The 18105-nt window shown below is 38.4% G+C and overlaps 1 protein-coding gene across 1 annotated transcript in view; it reads left to right on the forward strand.

Moving 5' to 3' along the window:
- LOC139460478 (uncharacterized) overlaps positions 1-12909 on the forward strand; it is a 28805-nt gene extending 15896 nt beyond the window's left edge. The window contains exon 3 of the mRNA XM_071241958.1: positions 10859-12909. Coding sequence (XP_071098059.1) covers positions 10859-12909 — 2051 coding nt within the window. The remainder of the gene's footprint in view (positions 1-10858) is intronic.
- Positions 12910-18105: the final 5196 nt, after the last annotated feature.

Here is an 18105-nt window from a genome sequence, read left to right on the forward strand (position 1 = left end):
CCACGCGCAGTGTATCGAAATCCCCTCTCTTGGAGAGCAATGGTTAGTGCAGTTAACATTTATTGTATCTTTAATTCCTCCCAAATTCTAATGCAAGTCAGGGTTACCTTCTGCTCATAAAGCTTGTACACTATACGCCTAATCACCCTGTATCAAAGCTGTCTAATATCCTTTAAGGTCCCAGTTTCCATTTTGAGACCACCCCTATACCTGTTTTGTTTTATTTATCATACTCTGGTGTCCCTCGCCGTGATATTGCTGGAATATTGCTAAAAGCGGCGTAAAACCATACTCACTCACTCACTCACTCACTCACTCAATTATTTATCATACCGTAGACTTGATGGTATGTATTGAAAACCCAATAGCTTGGGCAGTTCGGTAATTCACCCAATCTTAATTAATAAATGGTTTCCCACTATCTCTCTAAAGTGTAAAGAACTTGTATACATTACAGACTCCATATCGTGTACCTTGGTTATGGCTAAGCAAGTGTAATGTAACATGCATCATGGGAGCAATGTTAACAAAACAACCGTTTTGTCATTTTAGAAGATGCACATCTAGAATTTTCTCAAAATGATTTTTGTGTGTGGATTTGATGTTTTATGAAGACTACACTATTATCATTATAACGGAGTCACGTGCGCATAATTCTATAGTCCGTTTCAGACTGTCATCATTGGACTTACAATAAATGTAAACAGAATCTGAATGCAATGGGTCAATACTGTTAATTTTAAGAGATTTTTTACTATATTATCACTAATATCGCCTCGACCAGAAGTGGGATAATGCCTTTAAAATCTACAATTAATGGAATCTTAAGATTTTTTCCTGGCTGATGATAGCAAATAACATTTCAAACTTGTGAATAGAATCTGAATGCAATGGGTCAATAGTGTTAATCTTAAGAGATTTTTACTATAATATCACTCATATCGCCTTGACCAGAAGTGGGATAATGCCTTTAAAATCTACAATTAATGGAATCTTAAGATATCTTCTTTGCTACTGATAGTAAATAACAATACAAACTTGTGAGCAGAATCTGAATGCAATGGGTCAATACTGTTAATCTTAAGAGATTTTTTACTATAATATCACTCATATCGCCTTGACCAGAAGTGGGATAATGCCTTTAAAATCTACAATTAATGGAATCTTAAGATTTCTTCCTCGCTGAGGATAGCAAATAACAATTCAAACTTGTGAGCAGAATCTGAATACAATGGGTCAATACTGTTAATCTTAAGAGATTTTTTACTATATTATCACTTATATCGCCTCGACCAGAAGTGGGATAATGCCTTTAAAATCTACAATCAATGGAATCTTAAGATATCTTCTTTGCTGCAGATAGTTAAAAACATTTTGCACTTGTGGACAGAATCTTAATGTATTGGATCAATATATATTTTTCTTAATTTTTAAGAGATTTCCTTACTTTAATATCACCCATGTTCTTTGACCAGAAATGGGATAAGGCCTATAAAATCTACAATTAATAGAATCTTAAAATTTCTTCTTGGCTGATGATAGTAAATAACATTTCTCACTTGTGAGCAGAATCTGAATGCAATTGGTCAATACTACTAATTTTAAGAGATCTTTTACTATCTTATCACTCACGTCCCCTTGACCAGAAATGGGATAGCCCTTTCACATGTGCAGTTAATGGAATTCTTTTAACGAGGTAGAGGTGGTAATTTTATTTCATGTCTCACCTAATACAAAATAAAATATACAGGTCACGTGATAAAAAACATGTGATGAGCCATCCCGTATGGGATTATGAGAGACTATTGAACGTACAGACATAAAATATGGAATAAATATATATACGTTAGTAAAAAGGGTAAATAGCATAAAATATTTATAAAAGTTTAAGATGGATATAAAAGTAATTTTCTAACATCTAAGACATCCATGCAGGCTTTGGCAGTAACTTTGAAAATATATGGGCATGACATAATAAAAGCTAACTGATCAACATCAGACATATCATAAAAAAATGGCATTTAACGTTGAACATAAAACTAAAGTACTCACGGAAATGAAAAAAAACTGTTCAAACAACTCAATTAGTACTTATTGGGCCTTGGCACAAATACAGCGTATCAAAGGTTTTTATGCCTTTTTACACGTAAAAGTGTGTAAAAATATGAACAAAACAGACTATTGTGAAACCGAGCATAACAAGGTGTTAGTAGATCAAGGTGAATGTCCATGACCTATGACACCTTGACGACAGGTGAAAACAGTTGCTTGAAACCCACGTGCATGTGATTTGTCAGTGGTTAGTGATTTGTGAGTGGCATTGTGGGATAGTGAATCATCGTCAAAATATCAGAACGTAAAAGTAACATATTCCCTTCTCAAACAACAACTTACATGTCATTATTATGTACATAAATATAGCTGTTATTTTTATAGTTGTTTTGATAACATTTTTCCAGGATAATTTGCATAATGCCTATAGCCTGTTTCTGACATGTCAATTTGGACTTAGTTTTATGTTTGAATGTTGAAAGTGCCTACGAATTACCTCCTGTAAAGTACATTTTGTATTGAGCACTGAGATAAAACTGGCAAATCCAGACTAGTACTTTTCCAGTTGTTTTGTTATTTTCGTATTTACATCTACGTAATGCTTTGTGTCGATGATTAAATCCAGCAAAACAGGTTTTTTTCATTTCCATGAGTACTTTACATATTTTTAGTAACATTTTTTATAGGAGGCAGTGTAAAAGTACATGTGCTTCATTTTCCACAACATCTTTACAATTAAAACACACTCTCTCTTCAAGGGGTGTATTATTATATCGCCCTGTCTCCACATGTAAGGGGGCTACTCCACATCGGAACAACGACAGGGCTCTTCTGTGGCGTCGGGGTATTCTCTCTGTAATGTATTGCTCAGCAGTAAACTCGGTCTTGAAAGTAGAGTAGTGTCTAAGTTTGTTACCTCCCTTGCCAGTCTTACTGTGAGTACAAGCTATCGTATGCTTCCAGTCCTGCATATGTTGGTCGTCAACTGCTTCCCTGGCCATATCCACCTCAACGGCAGAGTTAGGAGCTTATTATGAGGCCCATAAAAAACTTCATTGCTCTGTTTTGTACAGTTTTAATAGACGGTTGGTTCCTTGTCCCCCATATAGCTGATCTAATCAAAATCCGTAAAAATTGCAATAGAGACATCATTAAAAGTTACCAAAAGTGACTGGGATATCAATATTGCTTGTTGAAATGATTCTATGAAATTTGTTTTCCCTGCTTCATTATTTGGAGCACCTGTGACGGGGCCATAAAACTGATCTGTTATGTAGACAATATCGCTTGAGGCAGTGGCTGCTGGGAGCCGATTATGACCTAAATACCCCTCATACCCTTCGGTGTTAACTATGTGACTGTAGAGAGCTGCGCCTTCATCCAACAGATTATCGAGGTCAGTGGAACACGGCACAGACGCAAATAGATTTGGGCAATGGGACACAAAATATATGATAGCGACCAGAGCTACGGCTGAACATTGAATTCCATTAAACGGTTGAAAAATACTACAGCCTTGATCCAAATTCGCCGACACACTACTCCGATTTTGCTATGACTTTGCTACGAAACGTTTCACATGTGGCTATGTGCGGTGCACTGTTTAAAATAAACACGGGGGACTGGGTTAATTCAAAATACGGAACATAACTATTCAAAATATTTCCAGTGAACATGAGCATACAAACAATCAAAAGTGTGGTCACTGTTTGAAATAAACACGGGGGACTGGGTTAATTCAAAATACGGAACATAACTATTCAAAATATTTCCAGTGAACATGAGCATCTAAACAATCAAAAGTGTGGTATGTAGAATGTGGAATTCAGCCATATTACATTTAAATTGAGATGTCGTCGTTGTTCATGTATAAGCATATTCAGAACATATTTTATATCATGCTGTTATTTACGATCTCCGGAGTACAGTTCTTCTTTTGTATACACCGTGAAAATCAGAAAATTAGTCCTTGAGGAAAAAAGTACATCGGATTACACATGAATGGTTTAATAATGTCAGCTAATGACCAGAAACGGTTAGATGCATCAATTAACTAGATAAAGACGATTTTGAAGTATCTCTTATTGCTGAAAAAGAATAGCATCAACATTCCACACACATGATTTGTATGTTTTGTTTTCATAAATACGTGGCTTGAAATTTCAAATAAACCAACATGTCGACATCTTGCTACAAAATTAACGTTTCCCGTATTCTTCCCCGCCTTCAGGGCGGGGAAGAATAAGTTTAAAAATTTGTAAATTTTCTAATAAATTGTATGTTAGTATACTTATCCTATCTCACACGCTTAATGCCCACCCAACTATCCCCGCATCACAGTTACACCAGCATCTACGCTCAAGATCGAGAATGAGGGTGCTGGATATGTCAGGTGATCAGGTCGGTGGGGTCGAGTCGCACAGTATTTTAGTGGTGCGTGAACCATGATCACAGTGGTGATTTGGTGATGTATAGGATGTGTTTTGGTGAGTGGTGTTTTTTGAAGCTGGAAACTTTGTTCTAGGACGTTTCCACACCAAGATCGAAGAATAAGAAGAAATGCATAGTGTGAGAATGGATAAGTATATAAATATACAATTTATTAGAAAATTTACAATTCATTATTATCAAAACTTTCAATCACACCAGTCATGTAAGCGATCTCAAAATACTATATAATGAGTAAGCAAGTTAGTATAATAGTTTCACACAACTTTTAGCAAAATTCCAGCAATATCTCTGTGGGGACGCCAGAAATGTTCTTTTCAAACAGTACCCATGTGGGGAATAAAACCTGGGTCTTCAGAGAACACTTTACCCACTAGGCTACCCTATGACCCCAAATACAAAAGAAGGTAACATTAGGATTTCATACAACAATTATTTTCGCCAAATATCAAATCACTATACAACTGATTGAATTACTGATTAGAGGAGCAAATACATTTCAAAGTAGCAGCTGAATCAGGCTTAATTTGAATCTTTCTTGCTTTAGTTGCAATGGGAGCCACATTGGAAATAATTATCTCACTTATTATTGATATTTACTATATACCATTAATTGGTATCCCAAAAGAGATACTGATAAAAAAAGTCCAACTGAAAACAACCACCTGAACCATCACCTTAAAACTCTGTATATTACATTTAAGGGACCAGTCATGTACTGGTATGTTCTTATACATTTTTTACACGACCCTCCCTGAAAAGGAAAAATGCGAAGCACTTTATATTTTGGTTTAAACATATTTTTGTTCATTGAAATGAGTTGGGATTGGTGAACAAGCTTTACAGCTTATGTTAACACCACTTCCATATTACATATTGAAGTGAAGGATGTGACGTCATTGATATAGACATTATTTAAATAATATGTTTGTACATATTACATCAAATACAAATACAAAGTGAACATAAATAGAAAGTTACAGCTTGTGTGTGTCTAACAAGTCGTTTGTAACAAAAGTAATAGTCAATCATGAGGTTATTGTCCGGTTAATAGAGGTTATCGCGCGAGTGTGTTTGGGGATGGTAAATATCCTGCATTAGGAATAAACATTGTATTTAGCGAGCCTTGGCGAGCTAAATACATAGTGTTTATTCCTAATACAGGATATTTACCATCCCCAAACACACAAGCGTGATAAGCTCTTTATCATATAATGTCATTCTTTAATTCTGTGCTTGAAAATCGCTTTCCCTCTCTCACAAACATTACCGAAACATTGCGAGTTTTCCTGGAATGCGCGCATTAATATTTATTACGTCACAGGGTAATTGATGTGTCAGTCGGACTGTGACAGTAACCAATATAGTTCTCAACTGAAATATGTTTCTTATACAGTGGCGAAGCAACATATGCGCAAAACAACAATTGTTTTTAATTGCCTTTCGCGGCAATCCATCGGTCTGTCCGCTAGAGTAACTGCCCTTTGTCAAAGGGAAGCTACTCTAACCCTAGTCTAGAGACCCTAGTCTAGAGCCTAGAGACGTCACGGCCACGGTCAGACCTTGTTGACAGTCGGTCTGTCCTGTCATAATGTAAGAAGTGTAGTCAGATGTACACACAGGGACAAAACGAAACAAGGTAATAATTCAAACATATTTCGGCCAAATCCAACTATTTTAATTTGTGGAGAAGGTTTCAAGCCGCAGAGGTCTACAAGCACAGATATGGCTACTGATCCCGCTTGGCTAGGCCTCGTGCCCTCGCAAAATTGTTTCGAAATTTATATCTCCAAAGTTGCCAAAACTTATAAAATGCCTTAGTTACTCACAGTTAGACACTGATTGTCAGTATTTTAGACTGTTTAGATAGCAATTATCCCTGCAGTTTATCCAGATTCCCGATGGTTAATTCTGACTCGATCGCCGAATGACGAGGGCGACGCCATGTTTGTTTATAAACACTGAAAGTAGTCCCTACTTGACCTTTGATATTTGCATCTCTATCCGCATATGACCCCAACGGATATCGTTTTTATCCGTTGGCTTTATCCTGTCGAGAAACCTACCCATTATATGATAAATTTAATTATTAGTTTCTGAAGAGCTGTCTTGATGATGAAATCGTGGACGGATTCAACTACTTTCTGGTTTTCAGAGTGAGCAAATTCATTATTTCCGTTCATAATAGTATCCAGGTTATAACCAGCACTGTAAAAGTGCATATTAAGTCTTATCTGAGTAAAGTTACAGCAAGTAAAAAAATAATGTAGGACGTTTTCACTCTGATATCCACAGGAGCAACACGGACTGTCAATTAAATGTCTGTTATAATACTTATCGGCGTTTAGGTCGCTACAACCGAGTCTGAGGCGGCAGTATTATATAATATTTTATTATCCATTTTTCATAAACTCCCCTAGAGACGGTCATATTTTTGGGTGGCCCTCCCTGTTTGTTCCTACCTTAATTCGGCTACTGGCAATATTCATTTGTAAAATCATTGTCATATTTTGATAATTTATCCTATTGTTTTTATTAATTTAATGAAGAAAAACAATAACAAGAAAAACTGCCAAATATATTAGTCTGGCGAAGTGTAACCATAATAAAAAGTTCTATCTGGTTTTGGAACTTTTCAAGGGTAATTGTAAATATATGTCTATATTTCCTATTTGAATACTCATTTGATTGTTATAAAGTTAAACAGTATTGGATCTATCGTCTGTTCCTAAATACAGTGGAACCCATTTTTGACTTGCGTGACATAATTGAATCATACCCCAAGTTCTTTATGCATTGTTTTGCATCTGAAAAGAGTAGTCAAAGACCTTGTTTGACACATGGTTTGCCACAAGGGAGAATCCAATAAGTACAATTGAGACATCAGATTGTATTCAAACTGTCTGATAATCTCAAGGGCCGCCATGGTAGCAACAAGGGATGTAGCTAATCCTAACTTAACATAAAACAAGTGACCTCATCTCTTCTACAGAACATATGATCAAAGCCTGCCCCACCTTTGATGTTTATCCTCTCACTAATCTCACAACAGCTCGACCCGTGAAGATCCGGGGTAGAATAGGTCTCCAGCCATAGAAGGCGACCGTGCTTGTCGTAAAAGGTGACTAACGGGATGGGGTGGTCAGGCTCGCTCACTTGGTTGATGCATGTCATCGATCCCAATTGCGTGGGTCGATGCTCATGATATCAATCACTGGATTGTCTGGTCCAGACTCGATTATTTACAGGCTGCCGTCATATAGCTGGAACATTGCTGAGTGCAGAGTTAAACAACAAATACCAACATGATTCTACTACCTGCTCTAGTTGTTTTACTGTCCATTGAGGACAGATTTGATATATTTATGTCTATATTTATGTATTATTACTGTACAACTTGATTTAGTCACGATATGGCTGAAATATTGCTTTAAATCTTAACTCACTCAATGGAGTTCACTACTCATCTGGCATTTTGTTGGCCCCTTAGCTATTTACACGAATAATGAAGCCAATAACTGCGTTTCTACACCTGAGGAACATTTGGTACGAGTTGTACATAAACGACATAAACGACGCTTGGGCGGTGGATGCATTCAGCATCCCTTGGGATGGGCTGGAAGCCTACGCTTCTCCGCCGTCTGTTCTACTTCCCAAGGTGAAACAAACGATCAAGGCGACAAGGATTCTTGCTCTGACTTTGGTCTACCCCTAGTGGCCGGTGACAGGGTGGTTCGTCGAGCTCAGAAGTTTAGCAGAAAACGATCCACTACCCCTCCCACAGTGGTCCAACCTACTCATCCACCCTCACAGCAAATTGCCTCACCCAATGCCAGAAGATTTCGTCTGCTTTCTTGGTTCGTCTTAAAAAGGCGTTAACTGCGAAGGGCTATTCGACACAGGCAGCTAAAGCTTTAAGTTTTAGCTCATCTTCCCTCTACCAGAGGATTATACGATGACAAGTGGGGAACGTTTGAGACTTTTTGCAAGGCAAAAAAAAAAGATCCAACGACTGCGTCACCACAATTCCTAGACGAATACCTCCTACACTTACGTACCAAGAAACACTTGATGGTAGCACCATTACAGTGTATTCAGTAGCAATTAAGTCAGTGTTGGCAGTTCCGGAAAATCGCAAAATGACCAAGGTTCCGGAACTACAGGCCCTACTACGCTCCTTCAGTCTTGAGGATCAGAAGGCCAAGTTTGGGACTTGAGCTGGTACTTCGAGGTTTGCGAGGACCCACCTTAGAGCCCATTTTTGCATCCTCATTTTATGACCTCACCAAAGAAACAATCTTTCTCTTGACATTAGCCACGGCGGCACGGGTGAGCGAGCCACATGCAATCGACATCACCCGGGTCCAGTTCGAGCATGGTACGCACGGATCGGTTCATCTCGGATTGTGCTGGGATTTTATAGCAAAACATCAACTACCAGGCCAACCCGATCGTTCCTTCACCATCCCACCTATACCGAAGATTGTAGGAGTCGAAGATGAGGGTGAACTTCTCCTATACCCGGAGACTCGGCCAGTGGAATAAAATTACTTTTCTACCAGGCGAATTTTGTCTTAATAACATAGTAGGTAAAGAATTAGCTGTTTTGCTAGCTTTTCTTAATTACTAAATATGTATAGGGATCTACTAATTCCTACGTTCCTTCAGTAAGACGATTGAATGACCATGCAGTAGTGGCGTTCTTTTTTTACCTTTTTCAGCCTCATGGATTATTGACAAAAGTGTGTCATTGTTTTGGGGTGTGAATTATTGAGGTGTTGGACTTTCTGAAGGTTTCCCGCCTCCAAACCGTCGGATACAGGTGCATTAAGGAGTAATGCAGGATAAGTTAAAAATTTAGTAAAATCTAAATATGTTTTACATTTTATATACTTATCCTGCTATATGTACCATGCTATGAATGTTAGACTCCAAACACTAAGCCTATAAATGTTAATGATGGACCAAATATTGTACCATGGGCCGCTGGCCTACACATGTACATGAATAAAGAATTGAATTCAATACTTATCCTGCATTACTACGTTTAAGGACCCACCCGTCGCAGACTTGCCTCCCCACTTTGGCTTCAGAAACCTCAAAAGTATGTTTTGTTAAGCTCGGGCGACAGTCAGAGACGTGAGGAAGGTGACTTGTCATCAAGGTCATATGGCAGCGGCGATGGTCCGTACAAAAAGGAGGAGTGGGACTGTGAAACAACTTCATTTCTTCACCCAAGACCATTGCCGTACTCTGTCTTTTAGTTGTCGTAAAGTAAGCAGTGAACGCATAAATGAGTACTGCTCGATAAGTATACAAATGTAAAACAAAATATTTAGATTTTACTAATTTCGTCTTCCATATGCTTACTGTACTTGTCATAACGGACATGGTCTTAAGCAACCCTACATATCTCAAAGTGTTATTCTTGCATTGGTCATATTCTTGGTTGACTTTAAAAGTCAAGGTCACCACTTGAATGCAACATGATTACTTCTTATAATCTTTTGAACTTGAGAGTTTTCGACAGGAACACCTGGCAAGGGCAACAGCTCAATTAGCCATGTTGACGTTCTCAACGTCTATGGTCACCATAATTCTAAAAGGCAATCCTCATATACAGTTACGGACATCTGAGAGCATTGCATCATTTGTGAAAGTTTTCATAGGAAGAATACGCAAAACATCATGCTTGAGTCAGTCTGTTTTTTATGTGAATATATCATGGAGTGTAATCAATCTATCAGCTACCATCAGTTCAGGTGTCGTAGATAAAAAAAATTAAATTAACTCATATTGTTTTCAATATAAATTGTGTATTTAGGTTTATCTCTGTCTCAACGAGTTCCTCACCTGTTGTTGAACCTTTGAACTCCTCAGCAATGGTAATGGTGACCTCTTTTTTCAATACGTTTATTTCCTGTGATTTTGATGACGTCAACGTTTTTGTTGTCAGTGTTTTTGATGAAACTGTCTGCATTGTATTTGTGATAGATCAGTATGAAATTGGTTTCGGTTTGGTTTTTGGGGTACATGTCGGTCAATACTTGCATTGGACTGCTCAAGCACAGTGCATTATATCACATACATATTCACGTCTGAGTGTAACCACTAATTTCACTCACAGCTTCTCAAGTAGGAATAGTTAGATAGTAGTGTTTCCTTATACCCAGCAAAATGTCCTGTTTAACAGCCTCGAGAGTTATTACGTAAAACGAGAAACAGAAACTAATTGTTGTTTGTCTCTGATTTGAAAAAGGACTGTGTTTACTATTTGATGTTTGATGATATATATATTTGAAATATCATGTTCTGAATGTTGGTTTCAAATTAACATACATCATTTTTTGTCTTGTAGATTCATTAGAGATCAACATTAAACTAATCAAAGACGTCTTTGTCAAAACAGCCATCTACAGGAGAGTGAAGGATCAGTTGGAGAAGTATGGCCACGTGACAATAAGTGGTGCTTCTGGTGAAGGGAAAACTTCCACAGCTTTAATGATAGGAGCAGATCTCAGAAAACAGGGATATGAACTAGTCTTAGTTGATGATGTGGACACGTTCAAGCTTGACAACTGTGATCTGCGTGGAAAGAAAGTATGTCTGATACTGGATGATATATTTGGAACAGTTGGCTTATCGACTGATGTCCCACATCTTAGGTCGATTTTACAAAATCTGAAACGTTATTTAGAACATATCCAATATAACAAGGCAGAACAACAGGAAACACGTCCATCCGTGAAGTCAATGATTCGTGTCATCTTCACCACCAAATCATATAACCTAGAATGTGGTATCGCAAAGCTGGAAGGCCAAGAATTGTATTTCTTCTCAGGACCGTCACTTCTTGATTTGACAAAAATAAAATCGTGTCAGTATAAGCTTGAGGAGAGAAAGAGAATACTTCAGAAACATCTACAATACCATAATGTCAAATTGGAGCTGGATATCGATACAATATGTGACACAACAGAGTCTTTGTTTGGGTTCCCTTTAACATGCAAACTATTTTGTGAATTTCTAAGTTTTCAAAAAGAACCTGCACAGTTCTTCAGAGAACCTTTGTTTTATCTAAGGAGAGAACTTGACATGATTATGGAACGTAGGGATGACCTGTCGGCTGCGCTAATCCTGATGCTGCTCTGTGAAGATAATCTGAACTTGAGCCAGGTGGAAATGGAATCTGAAAATATTATTTTAGAAGCTAACTTGCACGCTGTCAAAAGTGTGGTGACAATTATTTCACGTACTGCAGTCGCCAAAGCTGCCAGATGCTACAGAGGTACATTTCTCACAGCGGGAGACATCATTGGATTTTCCCATCCTACAATCTATGATGCTTGTGCGTGTGCCTTATTCAATATGAATCCGTCGTTTGTCCTGAAACACTGCAGTATAAGATTCCTTTATGAGCGTGTGCAGGCCAAGCAAGTCGAGTCCACTGCAATAGATGATCACCTGCACATCATCTACCTATCAGATGTTTACAATGACGCAATTGCCTCCAGACTGGCTGAGGCTATTGACAAAGGCATCTATAGTATGTCTGTTACACATCCTATCTTGAAGAACGAACAAATAGTTGACAAAGTGTTCCAGGAGCTGAAACTGAGAAAGTCAAATCCATGGAAACGTTTGCTAAATACAGAAGACAATAAACGTCTCCGAGTGTTACATGCAAAGGAAGAAGAGAAGCATTTACTGTACTGGGCAGTTCATGCACACAGTCTGTACTTGGTTGAGAGAATCATTGAAGTTGGATACCAATTTTCAGACGAAGAGATCATCGAAGCCTTTGAGGCTTGTGCTTCTTGTGGGAACGAATCGGTGCTGTTGTTTTTATCTTCTAACTATAGGAGGTTGATGCATCAAAATGTGCTCAACAAAGCTCTAGTAATTGCCACAGAACATAATTATAAGGGGGTTGTATCAGCCTTACTTGAACTTGGAGCTGATGTCTTTAAATCAACAAATAATGTTGAAGACAACATCTTTCGAATCGCCATGAGTAAAGGATACCGTTTGCTTGGGAGAGAAGTTTTTGGCTTCCTCACCAAAGGATTACGCATCACAGAACTGCCTGGAGACTTCGACTTTCAGAGAGCGGCTGATGCAGCTTTGCGACAAGCATGTACAGCAGGAGATAAACGACTTGTGAAATTCTTCCTGCCCGTTTCTGATATAAATGCAAGAGATTCTATAGGCCGAACACTGATCATGGATGCAAGTTTAAAAGGGAACAATGTCGTGTTCAATCTGTTTATGTCACATGGACCCGATCTCACACTGGCAGATGACAACAATGACAATGTACTTCATCTGGCATGTGAGGGTGGAAGTAGCTTCATTGTAGAACGTCTACTGCCATTATTTGACATTGATTGTCGGGACGAGAGGGTTTGACAGGAGCAATGATATCAGCTCTCTGTGGAAAGAAGGATATTTTTGAAATGCTTGTGTCAGCGGGAGCTGATCTCACACTGACAGATGACCACAATAACAATGTACTTCATTGGGCATGTAAAAGTGGAAGTAGCTTCATTGTAGAACGTCTACTGCCATTATTTGACATTAATTGTCGGGGTCGACAGGGTTTGACAGGAGTAATGAGAGCAGCTCGCAGTGGAAAGAAGGATACTTTTGAAATGCTTGTGTCAGCGGGAGCTGATCTCACACTGACAGATGACCACAATAACAATGTACTTCAATTGGCATGTAAAAGTGGAAGTAGCTTCATTGTAGAACGTCTACTGCCATTATTTGACATTAATTGTCGGGGTCGACAGGGTTTGACAGGAGTAATGAGAGCAGCTCTCTGTGGAAAGAAGGATACTTTTGAAATGCTTGTGTCAGCGGGAGCTGATCTCACACTGACAGATGACCACAATCACAATGTACTTCAATTGGCATGTAAAAGTGGAAGTAGCTTCTTTGTAGAACGTCTACTGCCATTATTTGACATTAATTGTCGGGGTCGACAGGGTTTGACAGGAGTAATGAGAGCAGCTCTCTGTGGAAAGAAGGATACTTTTGAAATGCTTGTGTCAGCGGGAGCTGATCTCACACTGACAGATGACCACAATAACAATGTACTTCATTGGGCATGTACAAGTGGAAGTAGCTTCATTGTAGAACGTCTACTGCCATTATTTGACATTAATTGTCGGGGTCGACAGGGTTTGACAGGAGTAATGATATCAGCTCTCTGTGGAAAGAAGGATATTTTTGAAATGCTTGTGTCAAAGGGAGCTGATCTCACACTGACAAATAACCACAATAACAATGTACTTCATCTGGCATGTAAAAGTGGAAATAGCTTCATTGTAGAACGTCTACTGCCATTATTTGACATAAATTGTCGGGGTCGACAGGGTTTGACAGGAGTAATGAGAGCAGCTCTCTGTGGAAAGAAGGATACTTTTGAAATGCTTGTGTCAGCGGGAGCTGATCTCACACTGACAGATGACCACAATAACAATGTACTTCATTGGGCATGTACAAGTGGAAGTAGCTTCATTGTAGAACGTCTACTGCCATTATTTGACATTAATTGTCGGGGTCGACAGGGTTTGACATGAGTAATGAGAGCAGCTCTCTGTGGAAAAAGGATATTTTTGAAATGCTTGTGTCAAAGGGAGCTGATCTCACACTGACAGATAACCACAATAACAATGTACTTCATCTGGCATGTAAAAGTGGAAACTGCTTCATTGTAGAACGTCTACTGCCATTATTTGACATAAATTGTCGGGGACATAGGGGTTGGACAGGAGTAATGAGAGCAGCCTTCAGTGGAAAGAAGGATGTTTTCGACCTGCTTGTGTCAGCGGGAGCTGATCTCACACTGACAGATGACCACAATCACAATGTAGTTCATCTGGCACGTGAGGGTGGAAATAGCTTCATTGTAAAACGTCTGCTGCCATTATTTGACATTAATTATCGGGGATAATATGGTTTTACATCATGGATGAAGTCAGCTTTGTCAGGAAAGAATGATGTTTGGTTACTTCCTCTGAGAAGGGGGGTGGAGGGGTGGGTGGGTGGGAACGTTCATCAGTTGGTGATAATAATCACACGATACTACACACAGCAATAGAGGTGGGAACTTGTTGCAGATGTCATTGGTCTCTTTGACATTAACTCAAGAGGATTACATGGACACACCCCACTCTTGGAGGCAGCTAGAGGAGGCCACATTGCTGTCGTTGACTTCCTTGTGTCCCGCAACTCTGATGTCAAAATGGTGGATAATTGGGGAAATAGTCTGCTACATGCGGCTTGTTTTAGTGGCCATCTTGGTATGGTGAAACATGTGTGTCCATGGTTTAATATTGACGACAGCAATCTAAATGGGTGGACACCTGCAATGGTAGCAGCTGTGTTTTGTAAACAGTCAGTGTTTGACTACCTGGAACGACAAGGTGCACATCTGACACTGGTTGATAAAACGGGAGATGGTGTGTTCACTCTCGCTCTTCAGGGAGGATGTTGCCAAATCATAGAACAATTATCTCCAGATGGACAACATGTGAAGACGCCCACTCCATGGAATGAACTGATGAGATCATTAGTGACTGGTTGGATGTAGATTTACGATGAAAACAGCCCTGTCCTGGTTCAGACAGACCAGTTTGGAGACAGTTTACTACATTTGGCCTGTCGGGGAGGCAACAGACAGTGTGTGGAGTATCTGCTCCCATCCTATGACATCAACGTCCGAGGTCGGTATGGCTGGACGCCGGTGATGATGGCGGCTGTGTGTGGCCATGATGATGTCTTCCAGTTGCTGGTGTCTCACAACCCAGATCTCTCTCTGGTCTCAGACACAGGTGAAGATATCCTCACCCTGGCTCAGCGAGGGAAAAGCAATGTCATTGTCAAATACCTAAGGGATCATTCAGAACAGGGACATTCTCGTGAATCGGAAAGATGAAATATCCTTTAAAAAAGTATGGGCTTTCTTAACATTTTAAGAATGTCAATGAAAGATCATTCACGATATTTAGAATCTCATTAGCTATATGCTTACATATAGCGAGACAATGTGAAAACGCATGATCAGCATTAACACGGAATCAGAAAATATGTGTGATTATTTGCTCTTGTCCATCTTCAAACACATACGTAGATTTTGAACCCGTACAACGACATTGTTGTGTTTCATTAGCTCCTGTCTAAATACCCAGAAGAACTTATTTCGTTTTTTGTCCCATTTTGTCAAATAAGTATAAAAAAATGTAATGCGTTTTCACAGCGTCTCAGTGTTATGAGTTTTTCATGAGAGTTCACTGCCTGAAGTCACATTGGGTTAGTAAATATTATTATATATCTTGCTGAAAATAACAAACTCATATGTGTATGGTAGAAGGCACATTGTGCTGCAGTACACGAATACAGCATATTCCATGTGCCAAGAATTGACCTTCACTTTGTGTGAGTTCAGTGGAGTACGAACCTTCATAGAGTGAACTGTATGATCGTCGGAGCTTGAATTGAACATAGACTCGCATTTTAGTTATTAAGTATATATATGGCATGCATTGACCGTATTTGCTGGTTTCAAAAAAGGAAATATTGAAAAGAATTCATTTCTTATTACTGGGTGTTTATTTCAAGCTTAACACTTTTGGGCAGCTATGTTTATCTATTCTTAGCTTGTTATCATCGTCTTCATACAGAATGTGACATATTATTGACAAATGATAACGTGGATCCACTGATCTTCGGTAACTGGCAGAGATGGGGCTCAGTTATACCTGTGATCCGACGTCTGCCTGTCATTTTCCATTTCTTCATGTTTCCATTCTGGACACGTTATCTAAAGCCCAAGTAGATAAAAAATTTGTGGACGTACATATCAAAGCAAATTTGAAAATCGTAGAAAAATATTTCTCTCACTTACTTAAACCATTGAGTGATGACGATCACTTTGAAGTGATCACTGACAGGGCATTTGACTGAGGAATTCTTGTACAGCACTTCAGTTTGTACATTGTACAAACACTCACGTTTACTCAGCAATAGACAGAGGTGTCACATACTGGTTATTATTCTGCTTTAGATACAAATGTGACGATGTAAAGTTACTCGCTGTTATTACGTTATAGTCAGAGATATGACGTACATACATTCATTGTTATTTAGTTATTGTCAGAAATGTGACGTTGTACATACATTCATTGTTATTGAGTTATTGTCAGAAATGGGACGATGTACATACATTCATTGCTATTGAGTTATTGTCAGAAATGTGACGTTGTACATACATTCATTGCTATTCAGTTACAGTTAGAAATATGCAGAACTTATGCAGTTGTAGTGAGAAATATGAAGGTGTACATACATATATTGTTGTTAGTGATTGTCAGAAATGTGACGCTGTACATACATTCATTGCTATTGAGTTATTGTCAGAAATGTGATGTTGTACATACATTCATTGCTACATTCATTGCTATTCAGTTACAGTTAGAGATATGCAGAACTTATGCAGTTGTAGTGAGAAATATGACGGTGTACATACATTCGTTGTTGTTAGTGATGTCAGAAAAGTGACGTTGTACATACATTCATCGCTATTGAGTTATTGTCAGAAAGGTGACGTTGTACATACATTCATTGCTATTGAGGTATTGTCAGAAATGTGACGTACATACATTCATTGCTATTGCGTTATTGTCAGAAATATGACACTGTAAATACATTCATTGATATTCAGTCATTGGCTGAAATGTGACGTTGTACATTCATTCATTATTATTCAAGTATTGTCAGAAATATGATGCTGTGCCTGCTTCACTCATTGTTATTGAGTCATTGTCAGAACTATGACGTTGAACATAGATTCATTGGTATACAGGTGTAGCCAGAAATATGACGTTGTAAAAACAATTTTATTGTTATGTAGTCATTGTCATAAATATGGCACTGTGCCTGCTGCACTCATTGTTAATAAGTCATAGTCAGAAATGTGACCTTGTACATACATTCATTGTTATTCAGTAATTGTTAGAAATGTGACGTTCTTCATACAAACATAGTTATTTAGTCATTGTCGGAAATATGACAGAGTAAATACATTCATTGTTTTTCAGTCATTGGCTGAAATGTGACGTTGTACATTCATTCATTATTATTCAAGTATTGTCAGAAATATGATGCTGTGCCTGCTGCACTCATTGTTAATAAGTCATGGTCAGAAATATGACGTTGGACATAAATCCATTGGTATTCATGTGTAGCCAGAAATATGACGGTGTAAAAACAATTTTATTGTTATGTAGTCATTGTCAGAAATATGACGCTGTGCCTGCTGCACTCATTGCTAATCAGTTACAGTCAGAAATATGAGGTTTTAAATACATTCATTGTTTTCAGTTACACTTAGAAATGTGACGTTGTACATACATATTTATTGCTATTTAGTCATTGTCAGAAATGAGACGCTGTGCCTGCTGCACTCATTCTTATTCAATCACAGTTCGACATATGACGTACGTACATTCATTGTTATTCAGTTATAGTCACACGTGTGACGTTGTACATTCATTGTTATTCAGTCATTGTCTGAATTGTGACTTTGTACATACATTCATT

The sequence above is a fragment of the Haliotis cracherodii genome, unplaced genomic scaffold (assembly GCF_022045235.1).
Source record: "Haliotis cracherodii isolate W230 unplaced genomic scaffold, xgHalCrac1.p SCAF_14, whole genome shotgun sequence".
In the NCBI taxonomy this organism is placed as follows: domain Eukaryota; kingdom Metazoa; phylum Mollusca; class Gastropoda; order Lepetellida; family Haliotidae; genus Haliotis; species Haliotis cracherodii.